General features: G+C 38.8%; 1 protein-coding gene across 6 annotated transcripts in view; it reads left to right on the forward strand.

Moving 5' to 3' along the window:
* BRAF (B-Raf proto-oncogene, serine/threonine kinase) overlaps positions 1-20639 on the forward strand; it is a 121514-nt gene extending 100875 nt beyond the window's left edge. For 5 of the 6 annotated variants that reach the window (XM_074315267.1, XM_074315266.1, XM_074315265.1 and 2 more), the window contains 3 exons: positions 4176-4310; positions 7740-7893; positions 13532-13791. In XM_074315267.1, the coding sequence (XP_074171368.1) occupies positions 4176-4310; positions 7740-7893; positions 13532-13554 (312 nt within the window). In that variant the 3' untranslated portion in view covers positions 13555-13791. Of the gene's footprint in view, positions 1-4175; positions 4311-7739; positions 7894-13531 lie in introns of all 6 variants that reach the window. The other variant, XM_019749855.2, reaches the window with a different exon arrangement.
* Positions 20640-21491: the final 852 nt, after the last annotated feature.

The raw sequence follows: 21491 nt of genomic DNA on the forward strand, positions 1-21491 counted from the left end.
CATTTGTCAGTGAATATACTTATTTCAATAAAATAATAAAAGTGTATTATGGAAACAGTACTATTATCTCTAAAATATGACCCAAAGCGTGCCAGAGTTCTGCACTCACCACTTCTTGGCGTTGTAGGTCCTGTGTCCTCCATGAGAGTATAATAAATGACGTGGCAAGGGCTTACTCTCCATGAGAGAGATAAGTGAGTGTCCCACAGAAGGGTGAGGCCTTTACTAGTTAATGCTTTCTGGTAATACAGTTAGAGCCTTCTGGAGTTTGCCAGTCCAAAACCAAGTTAAGTATTTGGTAAAGAAAATGGAGATAGACGAGTGATATCCTCTTCGCATTACCATTCTCCTTCGTTGTCTTCTAGTCTGCTTCCTTCAAATGGCACATTCCATGAAACTCCCTTTTGAATCCATAGCTCTGGTCATCCTCAGTGAACTAACTGCAGGCATTGCTTCATCTGTCCCCTTGATTTGATTTTTCTTTGTCTTATATTTTGATCTCCGTGGCTCTCAGATTGGACTTTTGCTTGAAAATCTAGGAATATTGTTTTTCATGGGAGATGGGAAAGCTGCTTCCGTATTACATAATAGAAACCATTCCCCTACACTCTCATCCCCACAGTCTGAGGTGGGAGCCTTTGGCTGTCAATTCAGGGCAGGACTCTGGTGCAGCAGTGAGATGTCATGACAGACCCTGACTCACAAGCTGCACAACCTGGGCACTTTACCTCTCTGGGTTTGTTTGTTTGTTCCCAATTCTAAAAATGAGAAATTGGACTAAAGAGTTCCTTGCAGTTATAAAGATCAGATTCCTTCCTAAAACAGGTCTCTTAGCTCCTTGAAGAACGACCATGCCCACGTTACTTTGCAGAATAGCGTGCTGTCTACTTTTAGTTATGCAGCGGCTGAAAGTCGGAGCAATTGCTTTGTCATTGTTTTCCCTCTGTATTATTCCAGTTTGCTCTCTAATTCTTCTTCCCTCTTACAGTGGAGCTTTTCTACTAAATTAAGATTAATAATATCCTGATTTAAGCTAAGTATATTAACTGTCTACACTCATGGCTTTTCTTGGAGTAGAAGAGCTGTGCGGTCTTAGAAGAAAGTAACATAACGTTTATCTGTTACTTCAAGTGTATTCCAATTATTATTGCTGTATAACAAGCCACCCAAAACATAGTGGCTTAAGCAAATTCTGAATCTGCAATTGGAACTGCGCTCAGTTCAAACTGAGGAAGGTTTCTCTCTATTTCACATGGTATTGGCTGGTAGATTCCCTGGGTGTTAAAGGATCTACTTCTAAAATGGCTCATTCACAACCTGCCGTGTGGTGCTAGCTGTCAGGTGCAGGCTCAGTGGGGCCCGGGGCCAGGGCCCTCGCTTCTTCTCCACATGAGTCTTCCTGGGAGGACTTCTTCACAGGAAGCCTGGACGTTATCACAGCATGGTGGCTGGGTTCAAAGCACAAGTTCTCAAGAGACAGGAAATGATACGTACCAGCGCTTTAGCAACATGCAAATTATTTTAATATAAAATTTTGATGCAAAGAGCTGTGGGTTATCCAGTAATACAGAGATGAATCTGAAACACAGGCTATGGTCTCAGTGGAGTGTACAGTTCTGAGGAGGCAGTGCAGGGGGAGAGGGTGAGCAGATGTGCTCCAGTGACACAGACGAGTGGATGAGGGGTGCAGGTGCCGCCGTGTCGAGTGTGGATGAAGCATGAAAATAACCAGCCCAGAATTTCAAACCAAGCCATTGAGTTTGTACTGTGTGTGCCACTTGAATCTTCTAGCCATGAATTATTTCCAAGAAAGACTTTCTCTTTAAATTTAAATAATTGCAAAGAACGTAATTTTCAGTGTATTAACATTTTAAAATAAAGCCGTTATATCCTTCTTTTAAATGTACCCAATAAAACCTGATTTGATTTCTACCATCATAGTGATGTGCCATCTACCACCACTTGTTTTAAAAAACACAAAAGCTCTTCATTAATTTTTGGAAGTTTTACGTAGCCCTCTTATTCCTCTTTGAACTATTTATAGTCTACTTTCCCCACAGAATTTTTTCCTAAGGTAACATATTTTTATGCTTTAAAGTATTTATTGATCACTCAAGTTAATCTCTGCAACCAATATTAATGTACTTAAATTTAGAATTGAAAATTTTTTTCCATGCTTCAGAATTCTTCAATTTTGAATTATGCTGTGATCAATAATTATTAATACATAACTAATGAAAATAACATTCGTTTTGATACATAGAAACATCAAAGGTAAAATGTTGTTGGAAATGTATATCTTGAACAACGTGGGGCTTTTTAAAGAAGTACTGAGAAATATTGTTCAAATAAATAAGAAGATGAGAAAATCAGGAGTTTCGTTATAACCACATGCAGAGTTCAGTGATCCCCAAGGCCATCCTCAGGTTCAGTAATTTATTAACTCTCATAGAACTCACTGAAAGTTGTTCATACTCAGGTTTATTACAATAACAGGATACAAATTAAAATCAGCCAAGGGAACTGGCATATAGGGCAGCATCCAGCAGAGTTCCACAGGTGGGCGTCCCAGTTGTCCTCTCCCAGAGGAATTGTGGACGACACTAAATTCTGGCAGCGACGTGTGGCACTGCGCACAGTCCGGGAAACTCGCCGGAGCTTTGGCAATCAGAGTAACTGGACTCAGGCACGGAGATGCGGTTGACCACCTCTGTGGCCAAGCTTACTTCTCAGCCCCTCCAGAGGTCAAGCTGGTACTACACGTCAAAGCCCTCTCTGTAAATCACATTGATAGCATAAATTATCTGGCCTCTGCCAAGTTCCCCGGCTAAACAAAGACACTCTTATCAGGCAAGACATTCCAAGAGTTTAGTGATTACCTCCCAGGAGCCCAAAGCAAATCCAGCCCTCTGTGTGAACAAGATTAATTCTTTACCATATACCATTACCTGTTAGTTATTTGAACTCATTTCTGCACGTACCACAAATTACGTAGTAACTTGTCATTGAAAATTATTTTAATAATTAGCTGACAGTTCAATCAATTTTACTGAAAGCAAAGACTTGGAAGCCAACTGTCTTGCAAAGGGATTTGCTACCCATGCATTAGAGCCCAGTTAGACACCAGTATTTGGAAGTGTCCTTTTGGTGTCCCAGGAATTTTACACCCTGGAGCATTGTGTACCACAGTGAAATTCCATATTGGTAAAAGGTAACTTTTATAAAATGGGAGAAGGGCGGTTATGATAGGAGAGATGGGAAAGGAGCATAAGAGGGATACCTCCACTTTGGTGGGATTTGGGCAGATCCGCTTATAGTTAAACAAGGTTTATTATAGTACCAAACAGGAAATAGCATAAAGTAGGATATCAAACTGGGCTGTTCCTAAAATTCATCAGCTCTGCTCTGTAACAAGGATCTCTTACTGGCTCTCTCCACCTTAGCTTCTGGTCTGTCCCTATGGGACCTGTTGCCTCTAAGATTAAAACCCCTCTTTCCTCCCCGAGCCCCAAGAATCCTAACATCTGTCTCTGCCCACTCTCAAAAGAGTCGAAAATTAGAAAATTAAGAAATTAGAAAAACTACCAATCTCTGCACCGAGGGAAGACAAGCCTTTGTACTGTATTAAACAGAAGATTTTAGCCCCCAGTGGTTTTGCCTTCTTCTTCCCTCTGGAGGAGACTCTGATTCTCAGATTTACATACATGCCCCATTAGCGTTCACTCAACAAGAATGCAAAATGCAGACGCCAAAACAACTGCTAAAAAGATGAACTTTTTTGGTTCCTGCTGCAGATGTATAGAAGACTTAGCACGATGCCCAATAAATGACTTAAGACGGAAAGAGGCATGATCCATGCCATCTGTGTAGAACATTACCCTGGGAAAATGGATTGGATGAGATGAGATTGGAGCTTCAGGAGCAATTAGGAGACTGTTACAATAGTCCAGGGGTCATGAGGATTTCAGTTTGCAGCCCATGAAGTATTGGTTCCCAGTGTATGTGTAGGCATCAGAATGCTAGCACCTTGTTTTCAAACTTTTTATTGAGGTGCAATGTACATTTTTTTTAAAAGTACACATGTCATTAAGTGCACTGCTTGTTGAATTTTCAATGTTTATGTATTTTTCAGCTTATCTACAAGTTTTATGATTTGTCCTTTTGTTTCTTCCCAGATCATTTTTATGGTGGGTCGAGGATATCTATCTCCAGATCTCAGTAAGGTACGAAGTAACTGTCCAAAAGCCATGAAGAGATTAATGGCGGAGTGCCTGAAAAAGAAAAGAGATGAGAGACCACTCTTTCCCCAAGTAAGAAACAGCTTTATGATGTCTCAAAGGGCAGACTCATGTTCAGATGCAGATTGTTAAGCAGTTTTTAGAGCATGCAGTTTGTATGTCATGATTTGGATTCCATGTCATTATGTGCAGCCTCCAGATAAGTAAGCACAAAGGTGATTTTATAAAGGTTGAACAGTGGTACACACCTGGAAATTTGGGACCTCAATATAAAATATTCAGAAAGATTTTGCTGTGTCTAGCCGTTCTCAGACTTTTTGGTCTCAGAACCCTTTTACACACTTAAAAAGTATTGCGGAACCCTCCGCCCCCAAAGAGTTTTTGTTTATATAAGTAATAATTACTGTTTTAGAAATTAAAATGAAGTTTTAAAATACTTATTTATAAATGTATTTAAACATAATAAAACCATTACATATTAAGTAATACTTTATGAAAAATAATTATATTTTCCCAAACAAAAAAATTAGTGAGAAGAGTAGCATTGTTTTACATTGTTTACAAATCTCTGCAAAAAAAAAAAAAGAAAATAATAGACAACTGGATGTTCTGCTTTGCATTCATTATGTTGCAGTATTTTACATCATGTAGCCTCTGAAAACTCCACTTAAAACGCTTGTAAAATAATGACAGTAAAAGGGACAAATAATATCATAGTATTATAATGAAAATAGTTTTTCCACAGACCATGTTTAGAGAATTACTGCTTTAATTCTTCTTGTTGGCACAATAGACAGGTTCCAAGCTTCCCTTTAATACTTGGTGTTTTTGAGGTGTATTTCATCTGGGGCAGAAAAAAAGGCAACTAACTGTCAGCCCTGTCTGCCCTTGCCTGATTTTTGGAAATTTTCCATTACTTTTTATCTGTTCACGTCATAAGGCTAAAGCTCTTAAATTAGTAATCTAAGTACCTTAACAAGCTTAGAAAGTTCACCTATAGTAGATTTTGTGAAGTAAATTCAGTGTTTTATGATGCTTAAGAGGCTCCTGATAGCACATAATAAATGTGTCTCAGTAAATCAATCAGGACAGTTCTCAAGTGGGAAGTGCTGCTCCTCGTTACTCAGCTACTAATTACTGAGTTAGTCCTCTGTGAACCGTATGCCTTTGAATGAATACTCAGTCCTAGGTGGGTTCCTTAGACAGAAGCCACTGTCACGGGAATGAGCAAATTTTTTGTTCCCACCTAAAGAATTAAAGACACCAAGTCTTTCAGGGGCGGTGTCCAAGCAAGGACGGGAAGCACAATGGTTGCGCAGGTAGATACATGTTTTACAAATTGGAATTCTAAGTTATTATTCTTTTGAGGAAGAGTTGTTGTTGTTGTTGTTTTTAACCCACAAAATCACTGGTTTAAGACGATCAAAGTAAAAGACCGTTATTGTTGAACAATGTCAGCAAGACTGGCCCCAGTTCTTTTCACATCCCAGGTGCTAGGATTGCCCATTTAACACAACTGGTGCACATTAATAACGCAAATTAGCTCCTTAGGCCCACTTTTGAAATGGTATTCAATGGGACAGCTCATATTCCTCATGTAAATGCCATTTCATTCTTCTCATGGTATTAGAAAATGAAATGCATACGTGAATTTTCCAGATTATTGAAGGCTTATCCCTTTGAAGTGTTACTTTTAAATTTTCATTACAGGATCTCTTTTCATGCTACACACAAATATAAATTTCACATGGCTAAAGACTTATATGTAAAAAACAAAACTATTAAAAATGAAATCATTTTTATAACCTTGAGGTAGGAAAGGCTTTCCTAAGCAAGAGACAAAATCCAGAAGTTACAAAGGAAAAGATTAGCAGGTATGACTACATTAAAGTCTTTAAACCTCTATATAATAAAACTAATATCGAAAGATAAACAGAAAAATAATTATAGCATGTATAACAAAGAGTAAATGTTTGTATTATGCAAAGGACTCCCTACAAATTCATCAGTAGAGGATAATAGGAAATGAGTAAAAGATATGAACTGGCAATTCACAAAAGAAATTCAAGTGATGAATGAACTTTGGACAAGATGTTAAGAGTTCAGTGACAATCAGTAAAATGCAAAGTCACGCAGTAGTGAAATACTTTTTCATTTTGCCTCTCAGATTGGCAGTAGGCAACATTGGAAACAATGTTGGGAAGTAAGGAAGAGCCTTTCTTTTAAATTATTTAAGTGTTGGTGGAATGTAAATTGGTTTGGCCTTTTGACAGGACTTGGTGCAATCCTTAAACTTAAAATGACAAGTACCCTTGGCTCTCCTAAAAATCTGTACTGCAGAGCCTGTCCCCACAAACATTCAGATCTATACAGAATGTGTACTGCACTAGGACAAGTTAAAGACATGAAGATCAAGGTAGCTGTCTAGAGATGGCATGGATATCAGTAAGGAAAAACGTACGGCAGAAAAATATGTGTATGATACCACTTTAAGTGGTGGCGAGCGTGAGGATGGGCTCTGTTTTCATATTTGCATGTTTGTGCATAGGAAAGGTCCAGAAGAAAGTGTAGATCTTTAACAGTGGTTACCTCTGGAAGGTAGGACTTGCACTTTTCTGTATTATATGAATTTTTATGTGTGTTACACTTATAATTTTATTAAAAAGTTTTGTAACGTTGCTTACTTCTTTGCCTTCTTATATTAGTCATTATACAGATTGCAGTATAACTTTTGAAAGGTTGGGTAGCTTAGAAAAATAACCATGGTAGTAATAATGGCCGCTGACGTTTTCTTGAGTCCTTACTATGCGCAAGACCTTGAGCCACGCCCTCAATACATACGTCTCATGATCACGAATGTGCATTATCATACTGTTTGCCTTCAAGAGTCATAACCTGTTCCTTTGTACCTTAAAATGCACTGAATTTCTACATTTTGTTTATTGGTGTCTTTTTGTAGAGCTTTCTTGTCTTCTCCGTTCCTCTTGGGTTGTCACCTGTCACATGTCGCTCCTGTGCCACCAGCAGCCTGGGTCTTTGGGACCTGCTTTTAATGACGTGTGTGTAGAACATTTCCCCTTACTAAGTTGCTTTAAAGAATGAGTTGCCCTGATGGTTCCGTTTATGAAAGTCATATAGTGCTTTACTAATTCCGGCTCCCCTCGTCTTCCCAAAAGGGACTTGAGGTCTGTGAGACATAGGCAAGTCATTGGTTTTAAAAATGTTTATTTATTGTTCCAAGGCTGACAAATGATCTCAAGGGTAAATAAAAGCTAACCATGGGTTGTTTTCCCCATTCAGTTTCCAGAGATTACAGCTGTAGGACTTGGGTAATTTTCGTTTTAAGGCAAAATATCAGTGTCTTAAGTATTTTTCTAGGCACTTAGGATAATACTGAAAACTGTGTAAGATTTCGGGTGCTTTCCTGTAAAGTACGATGGGGCTCTTAAAGATTACTACCACGTAGATTTTCATTCTTCTTTCTTTTTTTGCCTTTTTCAGATTCTCGCCTCTATTGAGCTACTGGCCCGCTCATTGCCAAAAATTCACCGCAGTGCATCAGAACCCTCCTTGAACCGGGCTGGCTTCCAAACCGAGGACTTTAGTCTATATGCTTGTGCGTCTCCAAAAACGCCCATCCAGGCAGGGGGCTATGGTGCGTTTCCTGTCCACTGAAACAAGTTAAACGAGTGAGAGCGAGCGTAGGAGGGTAGGGACAAAGGAAAATGAGCACGTTTGCTCGGGTATTTGTTAAATTCAATGGGCTATTCTTTTTTTTTTTTTTTTTTTTTTAAGGTGAACCAAAGAATACTTCGATTTCTAAAGACTGGATATAATTTTTAACCGAACTAAAACTCATACTTAGCATTGGATTTTTGACATCCAAGGGTTTTTGAAATGCACAGACATTGCTAAAAGTTTGCAGTGCCTCTTCCTGATGTTTTACTTCCTCTTCCAAGTTTGTTTTGTTTACTTGGTTACTCTAATTATTAAACTGCAATTAAGCTTTTCCCATGCACCTTTTGTCATTAGCTGTCACCCGTCCAGTAGGGTCTCCCGAGCATGCCAGCACTCCTGCCCCTGTGTGGGCAGCTGGGAGGTTGACCGGAGGTTAGCCTGTGTCAGGTCAGGGAAGCCAAACGTCCCATTTAGGAAGTCACTAAAACAGAATAAGCTTATTTTTATCCTTAGTATTTTTTCTATAACAATTTCTTTTTATTACAGTTTGCAAAGTATGAATGTCCTTTATTCCCTTAAGGCAATACATTCCTTGTATAAATTGTGGGTGCAGGTAACCAAAGCGATTTCTGAGCACTGGCGTGTTTGACATGACTGACACCCTTTAACTTTGGATTGAAGTGGAAGAATGTTGTAGAATCCCTTTTAGATACTTCTTTATATATTAAGAATATCTTACACATACAGAAGCCGACTAGCCTTACAAATGCACTGCCTCCCCCCAAAAAAAGCTTCACAGAATCCTGTGAGAGCTCTTAGGTTTGTTTGTTTTTCTTGTAGAGCTCTCTGGTTGCCAAACACCAGGTAATTAATGGATTTTTTTTAATTATTATTACTGTAGATACCAGTCCTGATGCCTGCTTTAGCAATGACCTTATCCATGTGTCTCATAAAATTTCTGTGCCCCTGATATTCTTTGCCCAGCAAGATTCTCCTTGTTATGAATGAATGCTCTTCTCTTTCTTGTGTCTCCCGGTCTGACGTACTTGTCAGCACTTTCTAACCCTTCTCCTTCCTTGTGTAGAAAGTCACTGTAATGTGGCGGCCAGTGTACGCTTACTGTGAAGCATGATCTTCCTGGGAGTCAAAAGGGAAAGAAGCAGCACTGTTGTCACCTTATCAGAGCCTTGTCACCTCTGCTGCAGAGTCAGCTTAGGGACCAAAGCCAGCTTCTTGCATACATCTCCATTTGTGCAGGTTGGGTTTGTGATGACTTGTACCTCGAGCTGACAGTTCAGGGTTATTCAGGCACCCAGACAGCGTCTGCATAAGTGCTGTCCTTCTTTGAAGCCCATAAAGAAGAAAATTGGGAAGACTTTACAGTCACGATAACTTAATTTTTAAGTACCACAAATAAATTTTTGAAATGCTTATTTTATTGGAATAGGTTAGATTTCATCCAGAGAACCCCCAGTGATAAGTGTGGCATACCTCTTGCCCTCTCATTGGGTAACTTAAGTAGTGCCATTCATGTTCTTAGAAATTAATTCATAAATTTCAATTCAGGCAAGAGTGGTGGGGAAAAAAATTTCTCGTATTTTAAAAAAATAAGAATAAGAAAGACATACAATAATGTAATATATTGGAAAACATCAATATGCATAATTTCTAAATCCTCCAGTGACACTAAAAATACAGTTATTAATAGTTCTTAGATGGGGTTTTATTTATTCACAAATTGAATAGCAAGCAGGTAGCTAACAAAGTTTTAACAAAATTGACTTGGTCTGTGGAATGCTCTAAGATTTGGGCATTTTGAGGCACAAGAGTGAAAGGCTCTTTTTATTGATAGTGCTCTTTCTGTAATTCCCCAGAATACTTGCTTTAATTTCATCTTCCTTTTCTTGCACACTTCTCTTTGTTCCCCCCAACACTAACCACTGCCCAGGACCCCACCATCTACATTTGAGTCCTTTCCTTTCTTTGCTTACCAGTTTCCTATGCCAGGGGACATTCATTGCTAAACTCTCACAACTGCCATCCCATAAACATTGGAACATGCCTCCAAAGGGTCCCATAGTAATTCTCTTCTTTCCATTGGAAATGTTAGTGGAAGAACATTACACATACAGCAGCTAAGATGTTTAGATTATATAGATCCAGAGAAGTCAGAAGCATTAAAATGATATACGGTAGTTTCCCTTTGTGGTGGTGTTTGTTTTATACTGAGTTTCAGATATATTCTCCAAATAAGGAAAAATATTATTTTTCTAACCAGAGGTAAACTTAATAACTGTAGGTAATTGAAACAAAAGGACATTCATTCTTTTGTGACTGCTTCTTTCCTTAATCCTGAACCCCTATAAATTTTCATTAGAGTTGATTTCCTTCTTCAGGAGGCAACCTTTTTATAAAATTTGTTTCACATTTTAAAAGTTTTACTAGCCAATGATGAGGAATGAGATTTGCCTTCTTAATTTTAAGTAGTTTAGGTATCACAGCATTTCATCAAATGTTGCAGGTTTGTTTATTTTCCGATATTACAATATTGTGCTAGCCATTTAAATACTGAGCCAGTAGTTAAAATCACCCTCTCTAAAACAGTAACTGTTTCACACACCAGCTTAAATGGCCTTTCTCTCAAGATGGTCCCTCTCAATTTAAGGAAATGATCTACCTTTTTTTAATGCAGTATTATGAAATGAGGACTTCATAACTAAAACATTATGTCAGTAACAGTCATCTTATTTAATTGAGAATTACTGAGCATTTCTATAACACTTTTATTTTACTAAATATTTCATCTCTCGTGATCATTTCTCTAAAGCATTTAAGAAGGCGAGTGTGTCTATGCCAGAATGTTCCTCAGTCCTTTTGAAACTGCCTGAAAGATCACCACAAAGAAAGAATGGAACTTCCTCTAGTTTCAAATGACTGCCCCCCTACATGGAATGCAATGATTGATTTGTGTACAAAATAACATACAAGGTTTTCATAGCACTTTTTAAGGGGAATTTTTATCAAATTATATGTAGAGCAGCCACTGAAATATCCTGGAATAAAGAGTAATTATTTAGTAGTATCTTAAAACTAGTTATTAAAGCCTTTAGTTTTCAAATAAACAAGCCATGATATTGGAGGTATCTAAAATCATAGGGTCTTCCCAAATGTTTTCTGCCCTATTCCTAAATAAAGTCAAACGGAAAATCGTGCTTAGGTTCTTCTCAACCAGACAGGAAGTAAAACAGACAAAAAAGTTTCATTTTTGCCTCTGATTGATTTTTCAGTTAATAATTAAATTAATATTCTGAGATTTTTTCAAAAAAAAATCACAGAGTTTCTGGATATTTCACTCAAATAACTTCACACAAGTGGAGTTGACTCTTAACCTCAAATAAAATGGGGGTGGGAAGTGGGATAATAGAGACTTCCAGCTCTGCAAGAGGGAATAAACAAGAAAAGATTTTTCTCCCCAAAAGCAGATCCATCACCTGTTATCCCCATCTTTTCCTGAAGTTTCCCCATGATTTCAGGGACATATATAGAAAGAGTTTATTTTTTGATCCCTAAATTCTGAGTTCTTTTTGTCTTTGTTTTTTTCCTGGACCTGAAGTCTGATTATGAAAAGAATTGCATTCTATTAGAAGCGGTAGACAGGTAGGATGAGCTTTAGTGTTTGCTTTACTGGTGTTTCATTTGGACTTTGTTGGTAAGATTTTGTGCTTTGGGGGGTTGTTTTGGGTGTTCTTATTTTTAAGGCTAATATTCAAGTTTGTAGAGTAAAACACTGTTCTACAAAAATGAAGTGTAATAATGAATAAGACACACTGAAGATTTTCTAAAGTTATTTTTTAATGTGGTCTGTAAGTTTTAGCTTAGAGTTTATCGTTTTCTGATACTTTCTCACTTACTAGATGAATTCTAGCCATGTTTTATAAGGATTTCTCTCAGGTAAATCTTGTTTTCACATTGGCTTCCTTGTTTAATGAGATTTAGATTCTGCGAGATACAATGAGTACTTATCAGGATGTTGAAAATTGCTTTAAAGAAATGTATTAAAATACTAGAAAAAATAGCAACCTTAAAACCATAATGTACTCAAACCATAAGCAAAGGTAATGAGAATGTTTTTATATTTCTAGCCTCTGTTAATATAATACTCTCCAAGGTCTTGTCTTAGTAATTTTGTTTTTGTTTTGGTTTGGTTTGGTTTGGGGGTTTTTTTAGTGCCAAACGCCCTAGGCCTTTTAACTAAATAGGAGGTAATAATTCTTTTACCATTCCTTGACCTTTGACTCGATACCTTGGTTACTTGCTTGGTAAAAGGAATCTTTAAATGGAAAGAGATAGTACCACTAGCTGCAGCCCAATAAGTAGTTGTATTTGGAATGGGGAAACAAATCGTCAATTATTGAAGATTGTTTAGAGGCTTGTTACTTGTTAAGACCCTCAACTTTGGATTCCAGCTCTGCCATTTTCTAGCTGTGAGATCTTGAGCAGGTTACTTAACCATCTAAACCCCAGCTCGCTCCTTTTTAAAATAAAAGGAAGCAATAGCACCTGCCTCAGAGTTATGAGGATCAGAGGTAAACGTGTATGATGTATTTCGGTGAGGCACCCAGTATATAAAAGGGTTTATGACATTCAAATAATGTCACTAATAATGTCAGCATACAATCTGAGGGGTCAGGTCAGCCCGTCAGTAGCAATCCGTTGTTTGCTGGGACGTGCCACTTGTCTCTAGTAAACAGACTGTGGTAGCAATCACAAAATGAATAGGCTATTCCTAGATTAAATAGAGTCTTCATATAGAAGATTGCTTCGATCTTCATCAGAAGCTGCTGTTGCTGAAAAATGATGTTAAGGTTAAAAATTCTGAGAGTTGTCGGTTATTAACTAACGCCCAGAAATTGACTATAGTGTATACAATAAGAGGAACAGACCTCTAATTACAAGTAGAAGCTGTGGACAAAATGATAGGTGAAAGACAATGGCATGAAGCCCCCAAATGCAGTAAGCTGAAGGAGTGTCGTACCTCTAACGGACTTTGTGGTTTAAAGAACTCCTCACGCTGATAATAATAGCCAGTGACATGTGCCTATGTGTAATTTTTTGGTAGTTTAAAAGGTGAAATGAACTAGAAAATGGAGGGTCTGGATATTCTTTCCTTCTGTCAAATATGTAATGTAGACAAATCATTTGACTTTTTAATTTTATCATTCCTCCTTCCTTTCTAATAGTAGCATTTTAATAATGAAAATGAGTTGTTATTTCAGGGGGAATGTATTCTACACATCAACCTTACTATTGTACAATCAGCTTCTGAGATATTTTGTTCATTGGAACTGTTTTTAGCTTGATTAGTACCATAGCGTGTAAAACCCAACTAGGAAATTCTCTGCAGACCTGACATTTAATTGGTGTAACTGAACCATAGTCTACACACTATATAAGTTGTCTTCTTTCATGAGTTTCAGCCATTTTTGCTTTTTAAATTAGTGATGATGTTGCTAGATTTGTGATATACAGTCACCTTTCAGTGAGGTTTCAATGAGCCTTTTCTGTGTCTCTAGGTTTAACTTGTTTTAAAATTAGCTCTTGTCCTCCCTCTACAGGAGAATTTGCAGCCTTCAAGTAGCCACATCCTGGCAGCATCTACTCTTACTTCTTAAGTCTTGTGTTCGTACAATTTGTTAACATCAAAACACAGTTCTGTTCCTCAGATCTTTTTTTTAAAGATACAAAATTTTCAATGCATAAGCTGGTGTGGAACAGAATGGAATTTCCCATCCAAGAAAAGAGGGAAGAATGTTTTAGGAACCAGAATTCTCTGCTGCCAGTGTTTCTTCTTCAGCACAAACACCACAAGTCTGCCCACTCCCAGGAAGAAAGAGGCGAGACCCTGAATTCTGACCTTTTGATGGTCAGGCATGATGGAAAGAAACTGCTGCTACAGCTTGGGAGATTTGTTGTGGAAGGTCTGCCGGTCAACTTGGGCTTCTAACCACCAGACCAATATGTGGCTGATCATCTGAGGGGCAGTTGCAATCACCAAGCACCGTGCTCTTTCCTGTTCTGGGATTTCGTTGTGGAGCTCTTTCCCCTGGCCACCACCGGTGAATTTCCGAGGGATGGAAAAAAAATGCAGCATGCCCTGTCTGCGTGGTGCGTGCTCAGTCCTTGACAACTTTTTATCAGAATGAAGCTATTTGGTTTAAATGGATGGTGAGAGGGGTGGAGGAGCCCCGTTGGGTGCAGAGGAAAAGGGAATGCTGCATCTTTTTCCTGACCTCCTGGGTTTCTGGCCTTTTGTTTCCTTGCTCACTGAGGGTGTCTGCCTAACCAAGCAGGCGGGAACGTGCTGGCACACACGGTCTTCTTTTCTCATTGGGTCCAGCAATGGGGAGAAGTGTTGGGGGATTTTTTTTTTTTTCCCCTCCACAGTATAGCAGGTTCTCAGGAAAATCTTCCTCCTAAGCTCTTCCAGTCACCAAGTACTTATTGTGGCTACTTGTCCAGGGCACAAAAATGCCATGGCGATATCTAATTAAAAGCCTACAAAACTGCTTGATAACAGTTTTGAATGTGAGACATTTATGTAATTAAATGTAAGGTACAAGTTTTAATTTCTGAGTTTCTTCTCTTATATTTTTATTAAAAAGAAAGTAATTTTCAGATTTAAATGAATTGGAATAAAATAATACTTCCCACCAGAATTATATATCCTGGAAAATTGTATTTTTGTTATATAAACAGCTTTCAAAGAAAAATCATCTTTTTCTCTACCTAAATATGGGGAGCCTTAGCATAATGACAAATATTTATAATTTTTAAATTAATGGTACTTGCTGGATCCACACTAACATCTTGGCTAATATTTCATTGTTTTTTTCCAACTTACCCCTACACTACATCCTACGTCCTCTTTCTAGTCTCTTATCTAGAATATGCAACCTAAAATAAAAATGATGGTGTCTCCATTCATTTTCCTTCTTCCTTTTTTCCCAAGCCTGGTCTTCAAAAGGTTGAGTAATTTGGCAGCTGAGTTTCCCCAGGCAGAGAACAGAGCAATTCTAGGTATATTCGGACCGAGGGAGTTTGTGTGAAGCCTAACATCGGTTTTTTTTATAGAAAGAGCTGCTGTGGTATTAAAAACCTCATATTTATCTTTGTATAAGTGGAAACTGTCACCTAGTCATAGCTTCCTTTGGCCTTTACTGAAGGGTGGTAAAAGTCACAGGAGTGGCAAAGTGACTCTGGACACATGAATAGCAAATACCTCCCTGTCTCTTACTAGGATTTAGAAATGTAAATCAAGTCAAATGCACTCAGTAGCCGAGGATCTGAAAGAAATTAGACAGGACCTATGAAATATACCAGGGAATTAGAAAATGTCGTTTACAAATTTCAAACTAACTTACCCTGCTATCTTATCTTTTGGCCGACTAAAGCTCCCTACCATTAGATGATTTTTGCTAAAATACCTGTATTCAAAGGAAGGCCTACTAAAAATTCCACGGACTTGTAAAAGGTTGTCCCAGTAAAATGGAAAACACACCGAAGTTCTTAGTGAATTTGAAAAGCGGTGCGTTCTTACGTCTTAATGAGCAGAGCCGCATCTTACCAAATTGATAAATTGCAAAGGTGGAAAGTGTTCCAGCTGATTTGCAGAGAATCCTGGGTTCATAATGCTGCCTCGCTTGTAAGAGCATCGTTTCCTTTTCTTTTACTATGTGTCCCATAGATGCTTTTGAACGTGCTTGTGTCCCCTTCACCAAGGTTGCAGGTAGCCGGGCTGGACCAGTAGGCAGGTAGCGCGCGCTGGAGGCTCAGGTGCAGGTCCATGGGCGGCGTGAGCCCGCACAGGAGCTGGCTGTGGAGGAAGCTTAGGTTGGAGTTCTCAGAACAAAATGCAAGGTGATAGGCTTTTTCCTTCCCTTTCTTTTTCGAATAGGTTGCCATCTCATTTGAGAAGGGGGAACAGACTTGATCTCAGAGGAAGCTGTACCCAGAAGCCAGGCTCAAGGTACCCTTGAGAGATTTTTAAAGAGCCCTTAAAAAATAATCAAGATTTGAAATTTTTCCCTTTTCTTCCTTTTTCTATCAAACAGTTTTCTTCTCTAGTTTACAAGTGACATGGAAAGGGGGTTTCCTCTGAGTCTCACTTTATTTTTTGATGCTGAACTACAGATAAGACTTGTTGAGCTCCTAAGAAATACAAGGAAGGACTCCTTGTTTGTGCAAAGCACTTTATGAGTCTAGGTGGCTGCTTCACTGGTTATCTTGTAAGGCTGTAATTATCTGTCTTTTCCGTAAAGTGGCTGCAGTGCCTTCTGTAGTGTATTTTATTTTGGGTGAGGAGAGGTGACGCCTTCTGAAAATTTTGAGAGCAACCATTAAAGGTTGTTTTAAAAGATGTAGTATTTCTGATGGACTTTTCATCATTAAACTAGAGCCCAGGGTCTCTTCTTTTGCCACCGAAATAATATTGACCAAAAAGTAGTTTAGAAAAGGGATTTGTGAATAGAAAATCCAATGTGATTCTTTGCAATTATGTGCACCTTAGACGAAAATTCTGTCTAGCTGTCAAATTCTGGTTCCTGAACATCCAGCCCCTGAGTGTATGTGAGACCTGGGAGGACATCTGGGGCCTCCTAGAAGATAAAATCCCACAGAAAGTCTATGCGTGATAGTCATGTTGGTGTTGGAGAAGAAAGAGCATTATAGTTATAAAGAAATAATGCGAGACAACACTGTCCACCTGAAACTGAATATTCCCTAGATTCTCATTGGGTGCGGTCACAGCTCTCACAGGATGTTGCCTTTCACCAGGCACCAGAGGCACTGCTGCACGCCCCTCCCGCACACCCACCCTCCAGGCCTCCTGCAGACCTCATCCAGCTTTAGTTTGAAACATTGCAGAGGTCAGGTGACCTCTTTTAAAAACTACCTCCTCAGAATGAGGTAATGAATAGTTATTTATTTTAAAATATGAAAAGTCAGGAGAACTAGAACATGAAGATGATTTAGGATTTTAACTGTTATGTGTACTTGTATTTGAGCGCTCTCCTTTTGTCCTAAAGGGCGTTCGACATTTAAGCAGTAATACTGAAAAATGTAGCTCAGAGTTATCTGAATGTTGTTGCAAGTGGTGCCAGAATTTGTTTAGGGGTACACTTCAAAATCTCAACCTTAAGTCAGTTGCATGAAATTAAATAATGACGGTATCACTCCACTAACAATGATAAAATTTTAGTTTTAGTAGGCTTGGCAAGACAGTACATCTTCATAATGAGTTAGCCACAGTTTTGTCACATGCAGATATCCCTATAGAGAGACTGCCCAGCTAAGAGGGTAGAGAATGACTCCCCATTTTGCAAGATTCTCTTCTTTGTTCGAGTTGTCATTGTTAGTGTTAGAATAGCAGCACGTTGAGACTGGCAGATTCCAACCATTAGGGTATTAAAGACAAAAAAAACACATAGCCAGACATGGAAGGTTTACTGTGAGTATGAACAGGAAATAGCTTACAGATCATACATTGAAATGGTGTAGGTGAGGCTCTAGAAAAATACCTTGATAATTTGCCAAATGATCTTACTGTGCCTTCATGATGCAATAAAAAAGCTAAAATTTTAGCAGAAATCAGTGATTTGTGAAGAGAGCAGCCACTCTGGTCTGACTCAGCTGTGTTAATATTTTTTAGAGTGCAATTTAGACTGCAAAGATAAATGCACTAAAGAGTTTATAGCCAAAATCACATTTAAAAAAAAAAAAAGAAAAAACAGGTGAATTTTCAGTGAACAAAATTATTTTTTTAAAGCACATAATCCCTAGTATAGTCAGATGTATTTATCACATAGAACAAATAGGTTGAAATTATAGTTCAGTGACATTTCTAGAGAAACTTTTTCTACTCCCATAGGTTCTTCAAAGCATGGAACTTTTATATAATAGAAATGTTTGACAGACATTTTAAGAAATTGCTGTAGTTTAGGGTTGAAGTACTGTATGCTGGGCAGCAATCGTGTGTATTAACTTAGGAAGGGGAAGGAAATTAAAATACAGGACAGAATTTGATTTTATCAGTTTCCAGAGTACGGCAGCCAACCTAGACACTGATTTTTCAGTTTGAAATGTAAACTTGCCTCCCAGGACTGGTTGGCAAATTCAGCGGGACTGTACTGCTAATGCTGTTTGGGGTGCTGCGGGGGACCATGGGGTCGGGGGTGGGGGCGCTCCTTTATGAGGAGGCATTATTGGACTAGTGAATGGCCTGGTCAGTGAGTGTGAACTGGACACACTCCCTGGTATGCTGCTTGTATCTTGTTTCATTCCTCAGCACCCGCAAGAGGCAGTGTAGTCTCTAGAGGTTTGCGAAGGCGTGTCACCAATGCCTGTGGGTCGTTGAGCACCCAGGAGTACAGTAGCATCTCTGCCTGGTTGGCACATACTGGCCAGCGGAGAACGCGGTGCCAGTGTATTCATGTTCCATGTTGCTAGCTCTGGTAACATGGAAAACACCAGTAAGATTTTTGTTGTATCAGTGCACTAAACAGGAAGCTTTGTTTTGTTCTTTTCAGGTATCTTATTTTTACTTCTGTTTGGGCAAAGATGTTTAAATTGAATTTCAGTCCTAAATTGTGTCATTGTAGAAAGGGTGATTAACGGTTTCTTTCGGGTATTTTTAAGGTAGAAGAGAACAGAAACTTAAGTCTTAAAATCTTAAGGTAACAGTGCTTTATTTAAAAATGCATAGGGACAGTTAGTCCCCACCTCAAAAAAAATGTTTAAGTAGATCTTTCATTTCAGCATCACAACTTCAACTGTTAATTCAGTTTTAATTACTACATCAGTTTCATTAAAATGTTTCATTTTATTTAGCTGTTTTGACTAATTACAGTGATTTAAGCAGTTGTGCATGAGGACACAGCCAATGTACCTATATTTTTTATGGTGCATTTTTTTAAAGAATTCTATCGAGTGAAGCACTCTTTGAAAATAAAGAACTAAAATATGTTTATTCATATTAGCATCAAAAAAAAAAAGATTTGTGCAAACCGTCCGTGTGTCCTGGCAGGCCGAGCGTGTTGTCCGTCACCCGTGAGTGGCGGGTTCTCATCAGTGTCTCTGTGGGGAATCGGGCATGAGGCCATGGAGGCCAGGAGGCCACGGACGGTTCTGTGTACAGGGGGAGAGACGGGGATTATGAGGAAGCTGCTTAGTGCCGGTTTTCTTTTGAAAGTTATTGTGTTGCATTTGTGTGTAAGCTTTTTTAACCCATGTGTGTGTTGGTGGAGTATGAGTTACATAGGAGGACACTTCAGACTAGTATAAGCTACAAAGCTCACAAACTAGGCACAAATATAGAGAAAATGGACCAAATAGGACGGGGGAGGGCGTGGGAGTAAGTCTGAGGGTAGGGGAAAATGGACCTGCGGGTGGGAAATAAACCATGAATTATCTGAAATAAAATGTAAGCGTGCAATAAGTGTGCTTTTTATCCTAAGCTGTGAACGGTTTTTGGAAAAAAATCATTCCTTATACATTTGTATGTTCCGTAGCTGATTAAAACCAGCTATGCAAACATAATGCCTTCTATTCACGTTAATTCCCAGCAGAAGTGGCTAACCTTTGTCTTATTTATCTTCATGTTACATTAGTTTACATACAGGGCTGTGTGTGCTGTGTGTGCCCTTTTCCCTCCGTCATTTGGAAACGCATTCATCGGGTCCCCTGTTTCCCTTGGCCGTGCTACACGTTCTAGCCTCCGATGGGCCTTCACGTCACTTGATTTGAAGGACCATCACGGTGATCCGTTCCTGTGAGAACCTCATTTGTTGGCTGTACACTCTGACCCTTTCCTCACTCAGCGGCTGCTGCTGCTCCTGTAAGGAGTGTACAGCTGACCAGCGGGTTGCAGTTGGTAGTTCACTGGTAGGTTCCTTTGAATTGTAGCCAATAGTTGTGACTGCTCTTTGGTTTGGACCAAGAAAAAGGAAATTACCCCCCCCTTTCATTTACTTCTTGGTTTGAGGACAGTTCTTCTATAAGGGAGAGGAAGGGGAGAGCCGTCATGTTTTAACTGAGGTGAATTAATGGCTCCTGGTTCAGCACTCCAAACCTTCTGGCAATCCATACACATTCCTCTCCTCTCTTGCTGCCAAAGGCTCGGGTTTAATTCACTTCAGTTCCACTCAAGCATTGAAAAGGTTCTCATGGAGTCTGGGGTGTGCCCAGTGAAAAGATGGGGACTTTTTAATTGTCCACAGACCTCTCTATACCTGCTTTGCAAAAATTACTATGGAGTAACTATTTTTAAAGCTTATTTTTCAATTCATAAAAAAAGACATTTATTTTCAGTCAAATGGATAGTGTCTCCCCCTCTTGTCCCTTAATCCTCAGTGTTTGCTTGAATCTTTTTATTTTTTTTCCCCAATTCTTCCCCACACCTACTTCTTGATACTTTGGTTCTCTTTCCTGCTCAGGTCCCTTCATTTGTACTTTGGAATTTTTCTCATGTAAATTTGTACAATGGAAAATATTGTTCAGTTTGGATAGAAAGCATGAAGAATTAAAAAGATAGCTGAAATTCAGATTGAAGAAATGTATTTCTGTGTAAAGTTATTTAAAAACTCTGTATTATATAAAAGGCACAAAAGTTCTATGTACTTGATGTGAATATGCGAACACTGCTATAATAAAGATTGAATGCATGGAGAAGCCTTTATCCAGAGTATTTTTCTAGCACCACCACTGTGATGCATGTGGTCAGGGTTTTGACAGTCCTTCCAGGCAATGGAGGGACTGAGAAATGTACGTTCATACGTAATGTCCATTATTGCTTAGTGGCTAGCAGCTACTCATAGAAGCACCTGTGAAGTCATTGTCAAGGTGAGTGCCTGCGGTATCATCCTGGCTACACTGTGGTAGTGGTGACAGTCTTGTATCCGGTGTTGATGACCCTCAGGTATTTATGACATGGGGACCTGACTGCTCCCTTCTAGGGGCTCAGTTTCATGCTGTCCTTGAGTCATTTCAGGAGTCTGTCTGGAGAAGTTCCCCTCACAATTGTATCTTTCGAAGTTTTTTGACACAACTTGCAATAATACATTTTCTGTAGGAACACAGCATGTGTGCTAACATGTAGATTTGAAACTATGCACACTTGGTTTTTACTTCTTTTTTTTAAATGCTGGCTACCCCAAAGAGTTGATCTTGAGCATTTAATGTCAACACCTGAAGAGTGAAAGATCCCTAGAGTATCTTCAAACTATGTGTAATTACTGGGCAAAGTTTCCAGAAGAAAGGTAAACAATTTTAAAACTTCACCTGGAACCTATGTTTGAGAACACTATGAAGGAACAGAAGAGTCTTCCAGATGGAACATATTTGAGGAATCTGGTTTCTGGCTCTCATGCCCTCCCAACGAACCATGAATTGCTGACCAGACACGTATTTTCTCTGAACTACAGTTTTCTCATCTGGAATAGAAATGTAATTCTATAATATAAACATTTTAGAAACTCATTTTCTAAATAACCTTCATACATGATTCCAATAGAGTGATTGTGG

This window comes from Rhinolophus sinicus, linkage group LG11 (genome assembly GCF_036562045.2).
Source record: "Rhinolophus sinicus isolate RSC01 linkage group LG11, ASM3656204v1, whole genome shotgun sequence".
In the NCBI taxonomy this organism is placed as follows: Eukaryota; Metazoa; Chordata; class Mammalia; order Chiroptera; family Rhinolophidae; genus Rhinolophus; species Rhinolophus sinicus.